At 40.8% G+C, this 16,412-nt stretch overlaps 1 protein-coding gene across 1 annotated transcript in view; it reads right to left on the bottom strand.

The window, feature by feature from the left end:
• Positions 1–14,404, bottom strand: part of CTR9 (CTR9 homolog, Paf1/RNA polymerase II complex component) — a 28,709-nt gene extending 14,305 nt beyond the window's left edge. The window contains exons 1-7 of the mRNA XM_008542457.2: positions 13,863–14,404; positions 12,536–12,634; positions 10,030–10,269; positions 9,390–9,507; positions 8,822–8,911; positions 6,053–6,201; positions 2,114–2,221 (exon numbers count right to left, since the gene is read on the bottom strand). Of these exons, the coding sequence (XP_008540679.1) occupies positions 2,114–2,221; positions 6,053–6,201; positions 8,822–8,911; positions 9,390–9,507; positions 10,030–10,269; positions 12,536–12,634; positions 13,863–13,907 (849 nt within the window). The 5' untranslated portion in view covers positions 13,908–14,404. The remainder of the gene's footprint in view (positions 1–2,113; positions 2,222–6,052; positions 6,202–8,821; positions 8,912–9,389; positions 9,508–10,029; positions 10,270–12,535; positions 12,635–13,862) is intronic.
• Positions 14,405–16,412: the final 2,008 nt, after the last annotated feature.

Below are 16,412 nucleotides of genomic sequence, written 5' to 3'. Positions count from 1 at the left end.
GCTATGGAATCAACTTTAATTTTCCTACTTTTATTACTCTATGACTCATGACACGTTTTAGGGAATAAAATAGTTCTATTTGAAAGTTAACAGACAAACTATGGAAGATCAGATTCTATTTTAAAATCTTCATTCACATCTTCTTTAGCACAACTGAGACTTCTCCTCTTTAGCTTTATCCCCCCACAGTTTGGTACTTAATCCACTCTGTATTCTGGTTGCTTCTCTTTCGGATCAAAAGATCAAGCTCAAGTCTCACTTCTTTCTGGAGGTCTGTGCCAACTGCTCCAGGAGTCACAATAGCTCCCATTCTAAACCCACTTTACCCCTCAATTAGTGAAGTTTCTAATGTTAATTAATATCTTTTCTTCCCCGCTAAACTCTTCTCTAGGGAGGCAACGTAGTGTGGTGGGCAGACATCTAAAAGCCATATCTCAACTTTATTACCTGCTAACCGAGTGAACTTCGGCAAGTGACATGCCTTAACATTGCTGAGACTCAATGTTCTTATCTAGAAGAAAGGAAAATAGCAACATCCTGCCTCCTTCCTACCTCCTAGGGCTGCCGACTGACAGACTGAGAAAACATATAAAACATGCTCTGTAAACGATAAAGACATAGATTCGGTGCAAGATAACCGCACATCACCTGGCACACGCTGATCACAGAGCAGGTGCTCAGTAACACAAAAGCTTGGCTTGATTTACGTATTTCACCACTTAATCGATAAGGCTCAGTGCATCCTGATTGTTTTAAGTACAGGCAAGGCTCTATCTTCAGCAGTAGAAAGGTGACCAGCACAGAAAATTAAAAACTGAATAAATCTCTTCTGCTTCAAGGAAGCAGTCCTAAGAGCTGTGAGCAATGATCATTAGATACGCACTCAAATATTTAGAACCATCAGTCCGGTGTTTCAGTAAAAACCAAACTAACTTGTATAACTGTTTTATCTTAAACAGTAACACTTTATTTACGTACAAGATACATTTCCATCTTCTCCCTAAATAGTTGCCTTTCAGTACTATAATAGTTATAGCATAAAGCTTAGTAACAATTCATTATGAAAGGGGAGTACGCTTCTATAGCCAGAGGGAGCAAAGCATCATTAATAGCTGGGTGACCTCAGGCTATTAACTCTGCATAAAATACTCATCCACAGAATGAGGATAAAATAATCCACCTCGGAAAAATGTTGTGAATATTATATAAATTCATTCAGTGCACTTTTAACAGTGATTGGCTTTTGTTAAGCACTGAATGCATATTAATAGCAACAGCAACATAGTATCTATTACTAATAAGGATTGATGCAGTTTTGTGAACTTTTACCTAAACTGCTCTTTAACTATTTTTAAGTTCTTAATACAATCTGGTTTTGATATGGCAGATTAAACTTTCATGCTCACTGTAATAAAACTTCCCCAATGACATCTTGAATTTAGTATTTAAGAAATCTAAAATGCCATCGCTCCTACAGAATTAGTGGCAACTTTAAAAATTACATTATGATCAATGTGCACAAACAAAAATTTCAATGACTCCATGTTGCCTGCATAAGTAGGTCCAGACTCCTTATATCACACAAGCACCCCACTGCGTGGATCCAAAGCATCGCCTATCAGGAGCCCACCACATGCTATGCTCTTAGTAAATTAAACTATTAAGACTATTTCATGGGTCTGTGCCTTTCCCCTTTTAACTACCTAGTAACCTCCTCAAAAGCCAGTTCAAGAGATTTTCCTTCTGGTGAAAACCCTCCTTAACCACTTGATCACTTCCTCTTTCATTTCCACCACAGCGCGGCTGACACTTCTACTTCTACACTTAGACTTGTTTACGTGCCTGTGTTTTCTGTGAAACCCAACTCCTTGAGCGCAGGACCACGTCTTCCGGATCTCACACGCCTCTCAGTGTCAGGCACCATATGGTCAATAAACAGTAAGCGAAGGAACAAACATCCCCAGCCCCATAATTAATATAAACTCTAATTTGAAAAAAACCTCCTGATTTTCAAATTTCTTTCCAAGTTAAAAAAATAAAGTACTAACTGCAGTACATAAAAACAAAAATCAGGATTTAAAAAGAAACAACTTGAATAAATGACTTCTCCTACCTTTTTGAAGAAAAAGTGATTTGCCAAGTGGTTCAATACCATGGGGTTGCTAGGATCAATAGTATAGGCTCTGGAAAGAAGCTGGACACCATTTTTGATGGAATCAGCCTAAAAGAAAAACGACGGCAGGGTTGACTGAAAATATTACTTAAATTAGCACTTTTTCAGTTTTCTTTATAGTCTGAAGATATAAGGTTATATAAATTTAAGTTCAGATATAAAAATATAGCTCTTGTTTTTACTAGCCTTCACCAAGGATAAAAAAAATTAAAATACTGAGTTAAACTGGTAGAATTTAGGCTTCTTAACAAACGTAACTGCAGAAGCACCTCCACTGGAGAGCCCTCCCCACCTTCTGATACTGGGCGCATGTAATAAATATACCTGATATCAGACTCCCAGATAATTTACTGCTAATCTCCACGGCAAGTAACAGAAAATACTCCAGAAGACTGCATTTTTCACAGCTTCACTGAGATATAATTCACATACTATTCACCCACTTAAAGTGTATAATTCAACTTTTTTTAGTATGCTCATAGAGCTGTGAAACCATCACCACAATCTAATTTTGGAACTTTTACATTATCCCCAAAAGAAAGCCCATACCCACTAGCAGTCAATTTCCATTTATCCACACCCCCTCATTCACCTCTACCCACACCCCTAGGCAGCCACTAATCTGCTTTCTGTCTCCACAGATTTCCCTATTTCATAAAAGTGAAATTATCTGTGGTCTTTTTTTTTTTTAATGATTTTATTTTTCCTTTTTCTCCCCAAAGTCCTCTGGTACACAGTTGTGTATTTTTAGTTGTGGGTCCTTCTAGTTGTGGCATGTGGGATACCACCTCAGCATGGCCTGATGAGCGGTGCCATGTCCGCGCCCAGGATTTGAACGGGCGAAACCCTGGGCCGCCGAAGCAGAGCGCTCAAACTTAACCACTCAGCCATGGGGCCGGCCACCCCCCCTTTTTTTCTTTAAAGATTTTATTTTTCCTATACCTGTGGTCTTTTTGGAATCAACGTGGCCTTTGGAGACTGACTCTTTTCCTTTAGCGTAATGTTTTATCTTTTTTAATAGCATAATATTTTAAGAGTTCATCCCTGTTGTAGCATATATCAGTACTTCACATACTGCCTTCCAAAAGTTTTAGTTTTGCTTTTCACATTTAAGTCTTTAATCCATCTGTAATGGATTAGTTATGGCACAAGTCAGCGATATAACTGTTGATCATCCATTGCCCATTGGTTGATCGGACTACCTCTGTTGCTCTCAAGTTTCCATCTATATGCGGGTCAGTTTGAGCTCTCTATGAGCTCTCTATTCTGTTCCATTGGGCTATCTTTCTAACTGTGTACTAACATCACACTAGCTTTACCACCACAGCTTTGTCAATAAGTTCTCGTCCTACCTTACTGTTATTCAAAACTATTTTGCCTAATCTTGGTCCTTGGCTCTTACGAAATTTAGATCAGATGGTCAAGTTCCCTGAAAACTGTTGGGATTCAAAGGATTTCTGCCTAGGACCTGAACAAAACCGGAGTTCTCTTGTTAGGAAACATGTTTCTATGAAATGGTTATTGGATAAACAATAGACAGTGTCTGCAACACCTTCTACTCCTAAAATAGAACAAATGTGATGAATTTCCTCAAACGCTTTTTCTCCAACTAGATACATGGTCATGTTGGTTTTTTTTCCCTTTGATCTCAATGATATGGTCTCAACGACAATGAGTCACAGATCTTCAATATTGAAATGTCTTTGTAATCCTCGGATAAACTCTACTTGATCATGGTGGGTTTCTTTTTTGCATACACATTCATAAATGGAATCTGGCCTACAATTTCCTTTCCTTATTGCCTTTGAAGAGTTTAATATTAAGCAATATAAAACCTTCATAAAAAAACTGAAGCTTTCCTTCATTTTCATTTTTCTGAAAGTTTGTGTTAGATAAGAATTAGCTGTTCCTTGAAAATTTGGCAAAGCTTAACCATAAGATACCCTAGGCTGATTACTGTCTCAATTTCTTTAATGGTTATTAGCTTATTTGGGTTTTCTATTTCTTTTGATGAGTGTCAAATATATTAGCAAAATGTTGTTCACTGTATAGCCATGCTTCTCAGTTTTTATACCCTATCAGCTTTGCTCCGTGGAAAACCCCTCTGGTTTTACTTTCTACTTTTCTCCTTCATCTTCAATCCCTTCTTCTAATCCTCTCCTCATCACAATTATCCACTCTAATGTGCTTCGTATATATTCTAAATATGCACATATCTCGTAAAATATGTAATGTCGTTTATGTGTTTTTTAAAAACACATAAACAGTATGGGCTATAAATCTCATTCTATTTTTGTAGCTCAACACTATGTTTTTAAGATAGTATCCATGTTGCTGTATGTACATCTAGATTATTGCTCTCTCCCAAAATCCATCCCCCTACCATGATGCCTGGCTCTCTTCCCCCCATTCTCCTTCCTTCCTATCTTTCTAGGAGCTTCTTATAGATTACAGTTTAATTCTTGAGTTCTACATACTTTCCTCTCACTTCTGTGCCAGGGTTTGGATTGAGATAGACAGCAACTCGTGCTATCTCATCATTGTGACAGGAACTGCAAACCTCTTAAGATTTTTAAACGTCTCTATTTCATTTGTAATTAAGTCCCCTTTAATTCTTAATAGTGTTTTTTTGTCTGTGTAACATTTTTCCTCTTTTTACTCTCTTGTTCAGTTCTTGCTTGCGATTTATCTGCTTTATCAGTGCCCACCTCCTGCCTCCCCCACTAAGAGCCCCTTTGGGTTTAGTGCTCCTAACTGCTGTCTTGCTGTGCCCAGTGTTTGTGGACTATGCAACAGCCATTTTACCCCTCTTACCCATCTAACACAATTCAGACTTCGTAGCCTGTGGAGATCTTTCAATTTCAGGAAGGAAAGCTCCCTCCTCCTCTTCTCTAGCCCCAGGGGATGAATAATGATTGCTCTAAAGCAGTCACCATAATCTATTCCCCTTTCCTGGAGACTGGTCTAAGGCAGTGGCTCTCAACCGAGGGCAATACCATTTTTGGTCATCACAACAAAAGGGATGTGCTGACACTTAGTGGGTGGAGGTCAGGGACGCTGCTTAACATCCTATAAAGGGTAGGATAATTCCCCAGAACAAACATTATCAAGCCCAAAACATCAAGAGTGCCGAGGCTGAGAAACCCTGGTAAGCTTGTCTAGACAATTAGACACAAGGGGAAGCATGATGGGGGGCTTCCTTCTCAATAGAGGACAGAAGTTCTTGCAAAGTTCTTGAAAGTTCTTGAAAAGAAGGCCTTTTATCATTTCTCTTTCCTCCCTCCATATAAGGCTGCTGTAATAATGAGATGCCTGGAGACGCAGCAGCTATCTTGCAACTATGAAGTGACAGACATGAGGCAGACAGCCCACATATTAAGGGAGTACAGAAAGATAAAGAACCCTGGGTTTGACAATACTGAGGTGCCAAATCTGAGAGCTTACAGCTTGTTTAGTAAACAGTAAACACACTTATGTTTAAGTCACTGTAGCGTGCTTTTGTTACTTGCCACTGAAAGCATTCCAAACTGATATACAATCTATAATCCCTTATCTGAGATTCTGAAATCAAAAGACCTTTAAAAAAATAAGGTTTTTTTTGGTAATCTTAAAGCAAGCTCATTTGGTGGCAAAACTTTACCTGAATTTTGAGGCTATCCTCTTGGTGTGAATAATCACTCACTTTGCCACAGAAATGTAAGTTTGTGTGTGGGGTTGTGTCCTAATAACCGGGGTATTACATATTAGGCAGTGCAAACACCATATTACATTTCTACAATCTGAAATCTTAATTTCTAAAACACTCTGGCCTCAAGTTTTAGATAAGGGACCTGGGTCTGAAAATCAGTCAGGAAATAGATAATTTTTTCACTCACATACCTCTTTATTGTTGAGTTCTAGAACAGCCAGTCCCACCAATGCTCCCACACATTTGGAATTGAGTTCCAGGGCTCTGCTGAAAGCCAGACGAGCTTTCTCCAGTTTGTTAAGTTTCACAAAGCAATGGCCCATTCCTAAACGAACTTCGGCTAAAAAAATAAAATCAACTCATTCAATCCATCAATTTTTATGGTTCAAATTTGCTAAAAAAAAAAAAAAAAGGCTTAAATATTCTCTATTTATGAGTTGCAAAATCCCAAAATTAACCTCAGGGTAACTACGCTATAAAATCTTTAGTATATGACAAACTTGGTTTCACTGGAGGTTGGATCATACCATCCTCCCCCCATCCCCCAACCCACACCCCCTCAGCAGGATACCCTTCTCATCAAAGAACAGAGCACCTAGAACACCGGTATTTCTCAGGAATGTCTTCTAACACTCCTGGCTACACTGTACCTTCAATATTTAATTTTTGAAGAGCAATTTTTAAACAAAACAAAAAGTTTCATTAAGGCCATTTTTTTTAAAGATTGGCACCTGAGCTAACAACAGTTGCCAATGTTTTTTTCGGCTTTTTCTCCCCCAATCCCCCCAGTATATAGTTGTATATTTTTTAGTTGTGGGTCCTTTTATAGTTGTGGCATGTGGGATGCCACCTCCACATGGCCTTATGAGTGGTGCCATGTCCGTGCCCAGGATCTGAACCAGTGAAACCCTGGGCCGCCGACGCGGAGTGTGCAAACTTAACCACTCAGCCACGGGGTCAGCCCTTCATTAAGGCCTTAAATGTTGTGACTGACTACAGGCACACACTGTCATTCCCGTCAGAGCTTTGTCTACATGTGCTACCCAATTTCAAGGCCATGCCAAAACACTACCAAGTTCCTATCTAAGGCCAACCTCTCCACTGGTCACTGGATCCAACCTCTTCTCATCTATTTAAGGACACTGCTCCAGCCAATGCTAGCCTATTTTTCCCGCATCATCCAACTTCCTCTCTCTACTAGATCATTCTCACCCACATTCTCCCATCTCAAAAGAAAGTCCTCTCTTGATTGCATTTCCCTTTCCAGTTGTTAGCTATTCTTATTCTTCCCTTGATAGCAAAACTCCTTGAGAGATCTATTTACACTTGCTGTCTCTAGTTCCTTTCCTTCCATTTTCTCCTGAATCCACTCCAACAAGGATCTCACCCCCACCATCCCAGTAAAACTGCTTTTATCAAGCTCACTACTGATTTATATGCTGCTAAATCCAATTCTCAGTCCCTATTTTACCTGGCTGAACAACAGAATTTGACACCGACACCCTCTCCTTCTGGAAAATTTTACATTTGGCTTCAAGGACACTGCATTTCTTCTCTTTTCCTTCTACATCTCTGGCTGCTCCTTGTCAGGCTCCTTTGCTGATTCCTCCTCATTTCCCTGGCTTCTAAATGTCAGAGTGCCCTAGGCCTCCCTCCTTGGACCTCTTTTCTATCTATACTCACTCCCTGATGACCTCACACAGTTTCATGGCTTTATATACCATCTATATGTTGATGACTTTCACATTAATTTCTCGGGCCCAGTCCTCTTTCCTGAACTCCAGCCTTCCTGACCCGTACACTTGTATGTCTATAAGGCATTTCAAACTTTTCACGTCTACAACTAGTACCTCCTAAAACATTTTCCAAATGTAGTAAAACGTAACTCCACTCTTCCAATTGCTTATACAAAAGAGTTACCTTTGACTCCTCCTTCATCTCACACATCACATCTACTCCATCAGTTCTTCCTTCAAAAGGTATTCAGAATCTGACGACTTGCACCTCCACTATAACCAGCCGAGTGCAAGCCATAATCCTCTCTGACCCGCATCACCGCAACAGCCTTCTACTCGGTCCCCCAACTTCTATCCTTGCCTCCCATGCCCCAGTCTAGTCAACTCGGAAGCTCGAATGATCCTTCTAAATATAAGTCAGATCATTTTACTTACTCCTCTGCCCAAAGCCCTCCAATGGCTTCCTATAATAATCCGTCAGAGTAAAAGCTGAAGTCCTTATAATAACCTATGATGCCCAATGTGACTGGTCCCTAGTTATATCTCTGACCCTAGTTCTTACTACTTTTCATCCTTGTCCTCTCTCTTTTCCCATTCAGGACACACTGGCTTCCTCGCTCTTCCTCAAACTTCCCAGGCTTTCCTCAGGACCTTGGTACCTCCTACTCCCTCCCTCTGGGAATAATCTTCTCCCACATATCTGCATACCTCTTAGTTTTTTTAGGTCTTTGCTCAAATGTTTCAGCGATGCATTTCCCTGGTCAACCTTTCTAAGCAACCCTCTCCCAATGCTTCACATACCCCTTTTCTGTTTTATTTTTCTCCTGAGCCCCTAACAATATCTTACATAGTATATAAGTTACTCATCTATTTTATCTACCCCACTGGAAAATGAATTCCATGAGGGCAGAGACTTTCGTTTCTTTGGTTCACTGCTGCATTTCCTGGGTCTAGAACCGTACCTGGCACATTGTTGGTACTCAGTGAAATTTGCTAAATAAGTGAGCTTTTGGAAAGAAAAGTAGTACAGGGTAAAAAGATTATAATATGACCTACTATTCAGCTTTTCAATCAAACACAATATTTTTTTAGAAATCTCAATTCTGTCATTTCAACAATCCTATAGTATCTTTTCACAACTAATTTCATAAGCAACTGCCAAATCCTCAATATTTTAAGTTGGATTATACACCGCTTAGATTTAAAATAAATTTTTTCTCTTACCTGGACATCCTGGGTTAGTACGCAATGCCTTCTTATAGTAAGCAAGTGCTCCTCTGTAATCCTTCTTGTTGAAGGAAATGCAAGCTTTACCTGTAATTTTTAAAAATAAACACGCACTGATTCAAGAACACAAGTTTCATATGCTTTACACTAACTCACCTAAATCAAATACAGCTCTGAGTAGGAAATACTTGAAAATAGTGAAAATGACTGCATATTAAAACTTGTTTTCCATAAGGGAATATTAATTTATGCCTATAAACAGAACAGGCCTGTCTTTATGTTACATGTTATAAAATAATAACTAAAATAGCTTAAAGTTGTCCAAATAGAGATTGTTTATTGACTCCTTAGAAGTGGGTAACAAATTTTTCTTAACTGGTATATACTTTATTTCTGTAATTTCAACAGAAGCAATGATCTATTGCAGATAGTTTCATTTTGAATAAGGTAAAGCTCTTTCACTTTGCTGTCCAGCTCAGTTACTAAGGCTCTATTACCAAGAGATACATTCCAGGCACATGCTGAACAATATAGATTCCTAAGATGGTTGCTGAAAATGACTTACCAAGAAGGGCTGGAATATTATTTGGAGACTGGTTGAGTACAAAATGAAACTGTGCATCAGCCTGATCCATTTTGTCACCTTCAAGTAGGCAGAAGCAGGCTCTTCCCAACAAATGGTTCTAAAAAAGTAATGCATCCTCTTAGACTTGACTTTACCAAGGACTATGCACAATTTAACATGAACATGTAACACTAAAATGAACACCATATAGAAGGTGGGGGAGCATTGCATAAACTCCTCTCTCAACTACAACATGTTTAAACCACCAACGTGCAATTCTTAATCACAAACTGAGAAATTATTCTGAAATGCAAGTCTTCTGTGCCAGGAACAATAACAAAAAGAAAAGTTCAAACTCCTTAAAATAAGCTTGAAATTCACCTTGAGATGTTGGAATTACTGACTCAAAATGTGAGATAAGTTTTATATGCTAAATTTGCCCCTATTACTTCAACAGTACAGGGACCAAAAAAATTCCAATTTTAACAAGGAAAGCTTTCTTTTTGACCATTTATATCAACCATGTTATTTTAAGAAAAATTCTTTAAAAAACAAAAAGATCTGTTGCCTATCACATACAATTTGCTTTCATGTGGTATTTTCCCCTTTCATAAATACAAAGAAGTCTGACTTATTTTACCTGATCATACATAATAATTTTATCGGCCATTGTATAGAGCAGGGTTGCCTGTGTAATAAGATCTTTCTTATTGTCCTTATTCTTTTCCTTCCGAGCCTGTTGTACATAATAGGCCGCCAATGTATCCAAGCAAGTCATCTGGTCTTTTTCATGGTCTCTATAGTCCAAGTTGCCATCTATCCGTGCTGCTTCCAACAACTTTACAAACTCTTCTGTTTTTCCTTGCTTGTAGTATTCCAGCTATAAGGTAAAGAATCCAATTAGAATTACCAAAGCCTATGCCCATACAAAAAGTTGTACATGAATGTTTATAGCAGCTTTCCTTGTAATAGCTAAAAACTGGAAACAACTCAATTGTTGGTCAACAGGTGAATGCACAAACCAGCTGTGGTACATCTGCACAATGGCTACTGCTCAACAGGAAAAATGAACAAACTACTGATACATGCTCCCACATGGATAATCTCAAAATAACTATGCTGAGTGAAAGAAGCCCAACCAAAAAGAAAACATACGTACTGTTATGATCCCATTTACATAAAATTCTAGAAAATGCAAACTAATCTTTAGCAACAAAAAACAGATTGGGGGGGGCGGGGCGGGCCGGCCCCGTGGCTAAGTGGCTAAGTTCGCGCGCTCCGCTGCAGGAGGCCCAGCGTATCGTTGGTTCGAATCCTGGGTGCAGACATGGCACTGCTCATCAAACCACACTGAGGCAGCGTCCCACATGCCACAACTAGAAGGACCCACAATGAAGAACATACAACTATGTACTGGGGGGCTTTGGGGAGAAAAAGGAAAAAAAAAAAAACAGATCAGGGGTTGCCTGGGCTCTGTGGAGGGCCGGGAAGAGTTTGGAGGAAAGTTTTCAGGGTGATGGATATATTCTGTGGTGATGATTTCACAGGCAAATACATATGCTAAAACTTCTCAAATGCTACACATCAAATATGTACAGTTTATTATAGATAAGCTATATCTAATAAAGTTGTTAAAAAAATTATAATCACCACAAATGTTTCCAACTTACTTCTTACCTAGACAATAGTTGATTTCAAACTCAATCAGAGCCCAAGAGAGAGAAAGCAATAATGAGCGGTATAAAGAATTCTGAACAGAAAACTTGGGTTCTGGTTCTAGATCTATCAAAACTATCTATGACTTTGGGCCAATTGAATAACTTCCCTGGACATCAGTTTCAGATTATTTATTAATAATCGAAGAAACATCTATCATTTATTAACCATCTACTATGGGCCACATACTATGCCAGGAACTTCACATACATCATCTCTAATCTGTATAACCACTCTTAAAGTAAACACTAACACCCCTATATTTTAGACAAGAAAACAGGTCCAGAAGGTAGATCATTTGTGTAAGGTCACATAGCTACTGAGCACCCAAGTTGGAATTTGAACAAAGGTCTCTCTAATCCCAAAGTCTACACTCTTTCTTCTGTAACAACCTACAGGTCACACATTTCACCAGTTTTACCATAGGGGCCATGCTAATCCTCCGATACTCCAGTTTTCATGTAAGGGCTATTAAAGGAGGCATTTGTACTTAAAAAAAACCCAAAACTAAGTACGCTTCTGGTTTGAAAAAATGTGTGACAAGCATTAATGGCTTGTTCTCCATAGAGTAGGAAAACTTATCGCTTCAAAAGTCAGGAAGGCATTGCTTGTCCCTAAAAACATTTCTCTGTAAATCCATATCTAAGAAACAGAGTTGGGCTTGAGCACTAGATACTAGCCCAATTCCAGACCTGCTTCTCTGATCCTTCAAGTCAGTATTAGGGGCCTCTTATCTATCGTTACATGAAAGTAACGACCTGTGGCACACTTGCTTAGAAATAATGATCACAGTATTTACTATATATTACTGCAACCACTTACTGCAATGTTCCCATAAAAAGGAAACATCATTACAGCTGCTCCTGGGGATGGTGGAGGGTATTAGTATTTTAGGCTCTCTGAAGTGATTTTCCTGAGAATCTCTAATAGTGTTTATGTTAATGAAAGGAGCCAAACAAGACAAAAAAACTTGAGCTCGAGATAAACTTCATCCAGAAGGGCTTCTGTGAGTTAGCCTGGAATCTAGTCACTTTCTAGAGTATTTTACCGGAACTGTTTTATTGTTATGGGAAACAATGTTAAGTAGCAATGTTTACATTGTGTCACCTTATTTTTCCTCAGCTTATCGATAAACCATAAGCCAGACCTCATGGGGTAATCACTAAATAATCAAATACTCAGAATAGAGTACTATTTAACTTAAATGAATTTTGCCTTTACCAACATATACTAATTTACTAATGGAGTAGCACATTCTTTAGGAAACTGACCTTTTTGTTCCATAAATGGTGATACAATTAACTTCCATACACATGGTAAAACTGATTTATCTATCATGCACCCAAGCTGGCTAGTACTGTATCTGAAAATAGAAACCACATAGTTTTTCCAGTCAACAAATAAAAAGTATTTGCTATATGAATACTGACCGCCAAAGCAATCCATATGTGCAGTTGTGTGTGCTCCTGTTTCAGAATACTGATAACTTCGTCTCCCTCCGGTAACTGATCAAAGTCAAGTTCAATGACCTAAAACATAAAATGTAGGTTTTAACTCATTTCTTTTTTAAATTCGCATTTCTTCTTTGACTGCTGCTTTTCTTGAATTTGCATCAATACAGATATATGTAGGGTTTGTATTCACTTTCAATAGGGCTAAGCAAGTATATGTTAAGAAATGTTTAAGGAGCAAATGACAAATAGGTTATATGGTATTATTAAAGTAAAAGCATAGAGAAGCACACAAATCCTGCCAGTTGTCCTCCAATCACTAGAATTATAAAAAGCTACGAAAGCTTTGCTTACTCAAAAATAACAAAACAAAACCCTGCTTAACATAACGATGCAGGTAAAGAGCAGACAAGCACCCCTGGGACTCTGGTGCTGGGTCTGACGACTTCAGAAGCACCATCCCAGCGGCAACGCAAAGTTGAACGCCACTGCACACATTCACCACGGAGGCAGCATCTGTGTGTCACAGACACTCCTGAACGTGGACACAAAAATAATAGTAGGAAAATATTCTGGAATTAGAGAGTGGTGATGGTTACACAACGTTGTGAATATTACTAGAAACCAGTGGAACTTACGGCAAGTGAATTATATCTCAAATTGTATCTCAATCCAATAAGCAAACAAAAATAAGAGTATGAGAACACCCAGTAAGACAACGACAATGCCGAGCTTTACTCGGACAGGCCACCGGCCACCCTGAAGGCGCCGTCGGGGAAGAAGAGGGCGTTAGTGCCACCAGCCCACAGCGGCTGCCAGATGGTGGGGTCTCTACGCTGCTGACGGAGCCTTGTGTGGCGGACACCGTGCATGACAGACTCGAGTCTCTAGCGGAGAAAGGGCGGCATCCTACACATTGCCAGGGAAAGAGACTTGTTCGAGCAGCAGAGAGACCACGGCGACATCAGCGCCCACCGCTGCGATCTGCCGGGAGCTTTACGGTTATCGAGCACTCACACCCCGCGCCCGTGAAACGGGAAAGAGCCGAGGACTGTCAAATGGAACAGGCCGGAGGAGAACTTTCAAGAAGTCCTTCTCGAGTGGCCCCGAGGCTGCGGGGACGCGGCGCCCCCAGCCCGGAGGGCGCAGGGGCTGGGGAACCGGGGGATCAGAGCTTCGGCCGGGGACTGCGACCCGGACTCCTCGGGAGAGGGTGCTCTCGCTTCGGAGACGAAGTCGGGGGAAAGCGGGAGGAGGCGACCGTCCAAGTTCACGGCCCCCGCCCTCCCCCATCCCCGACACTCACCTCGTCAGTGTCCCGGAGGGGAATCTCGATGGAGCCCCGCGACATGGTGAGATCGGAGGACGAGCGGGCGTCTCGCCCCGCCGCTCCGCAGCCGGTCCTCCTGGCTTCTGGCTCGTCCAGAGGCTGGCGGCCGTTCGGCTCTGGCGGTGACTGCCGCCCCGCGGCGCCGCCGGAGCTCGGGCTTCTCCTTCCCGTCAGCCGCTTAAACAACGAGCAGCCGTCGGCGTCCGACCACTTCCGGCAGCCCCGCCCCCTGCCCCGGAAGCACTCCCCGCCAGCGGACCCGCGAGCCCCGCCGCGACCGTAGTGTGTCCCTGACTTTGGAAGGACGGCTCTGAGGCTTTCGTCGGCGCGTCTTCCCCTCAGTGGGTCTGCCGCTTCTGAACCTGAGCCCCGCGGCGGCGCGGGCTTGAGCAAACGCGCCGGAGGCGGAGCCGCCCCGCCCCGGGCTGGACCCGGCGGCGAATGGGGCGCGGGCTCGGGGCTGGCCACGGATGACGCGGGACCGCTGGCCAATGCCGGCCGCCCTGGGCTCCGACTCCGCCCCCGAGCCCCGACTGGTCGTTCTTCTTATCAAGATTGTCCCGATAATCTAGTCTTTCGTTCTTCAACCCCGTCCGTCAATGGTTCCTCGTTTAGCAGCTGTTATGTCCGGGTCCTACCTGTGCTACCTTTGTGATCAGTCAAATATAAATGTTACCATGAATTCTGTAATCATTGTGAGAGTTCGTGTATTTTGTGTTTTTTTTTCTTTGAAGCATATGAGAATCTGCTAGATTTGTGATTTTAATAAAATTGTTGAAGAATCTGATTAAGCCTGTAATCAATGTTTTGATTAAGTTATAGAATTTGATTAAATACGTTTTAATTACTGTTTTCGTTAAATTATAGAATATGATTAAATTAGTCTGTAATCAATGTTTTGATTAAATCAGAGAAGGATCTGATTAAATAAATTTGTAAACAGTGCCAGTTTTACCTCTAAGTGTCTCTCAGGTGTATCCCTTCCTTTCATCTCCATCACCTCCATTCCAGCCCAAACCAATTATCATCCTTTCCTGCTTGGGTGACTGCAGTAGCCTCCTAATCCAGCCTCAGCATTGTTACATACTTATCTTTAAAAGATATTTGTATAAGTATTTGATGTTGCCTTTCCTCCTACCTTCCTCAAAACTCTTAAGTGGAAACTTTGTTAAAGTTATGTTTTGATTAGTGGCCTAGCTGTTTCAATGTTTGGAGCTGTTCTGTTCAATACAAACATAATGCTAGCCACATAGGTAAATTAAAATTTTGCAGTAGCCATATTAAAAAAGTAAAAAGAAGTAGATGAAATTAATTTTAGTAATATATTTTATTTTGCCAAATATATCCAAAATATTTCAACATGTAACCATATTTTTCATGCTAAGTCTTGGAAATCCAGTATGTTCTTTACACTTACATACTTAACTCAGTTGCTTAATTTTAAGTGGAAATACTAGATCTGTATTTAGATTCATAAAATTTACAGTTGAAAAAGATCCATGTACTTGAGTTTTTCCAGACACACAGGAGTTTTCCAATAACTGAATTAATTATCAGTTTTACATTTTAAATTAATTAAAATAAAATTTAAAACTCAGTTCCTCACTTGGGGCCCGCCAGTGGTGCAGTGGTCAAGTTCACACCTTCTGCTTTAGTGGCCCGGGGTTTGCCGGTTCGGATCCTGGGTGGGGACATGGCACCACTTCTCAAGTCATGCTGTGGGAGGCATCCTACATATAAAGTAGAGGAAGATGGGCACAGATGTTAGCTCGGGGCCAGTCTTCCTCAGCAAAAAAGAGGAGGATTGGCAGCAGATGTTAGCTCAGGGCTAATCTTCCTCAAAAAAGAAGAAGAAGGAAAAAAATTCAATTCCTCACTTGCATTAGCCATATTTCAAGTGCTCAATAGTCACACGTCGTTAGTGGATACTGTATTGGACAGCCCAGCACAATATTTCTAGGAAATGCTGTTTGATATATTTAAGGTTTAGAGAGTGAGCATTAAAGAAAAGTACACATAGTGGTGAGCGTTACTCTCCATGCCCAGAGCCTCCCTGGCCTTAAAGACCCGAGCAGTACTTGTGAATTAGTCTTTCCGTTACTGGTGGCGAAAGGCATCCTAACTGATAATGCAGAACACTGTGATTAAATAATAGGAGAACTCAGTTTAGACTGGGATTTGGAGGAAGTGACATTTAACTTGCAACTTGGAAGATGAGTAAAATTTGGCTAGGTAAAGGCTATAGCAGAGTGTGTACTAGACAGAGGGGACAGCATGCTGGGGAAGAGCTTTGTGAACCTGAAAGAAGGCCGTGTGGCTGGAATATAAAAAAGGAGGGGGAGAGTAGCACAAGTTGAGGCTGAAGACACAAGGAGTGGCCAGAACCTGCCCAGAGTTATCCGGGTAAAGCAGAACCGGCACCTTGCCTTGCTTCCAATGTGAGTAAGTGTACACATTCTACATTCAGGAAAAACAAAACACTTTGCACTCTGAGTTAAACTGAAAAAGGACGGTGTCGCACTATCT

This window comes from Equus przewalskii, chromosome 6 (assembly GCF_037783145.1).
Source record: "Equus przewalskii isolate Varuska chromosome 6, EquPr2, whole genome shotgun sequence".
NCBI classification, from domain to species: domain Eukaryota; kingdom Metazoa; phylum Chordata; class Mammalia; order Perissodactyla; family Equidae; genus Equus; species Equus przewalskii.
The sequence above is the reverse complement of the archived record's forward strand: the minus strand, read 5'-3'. Positions and strand labels throughout refer to the sequence as shown.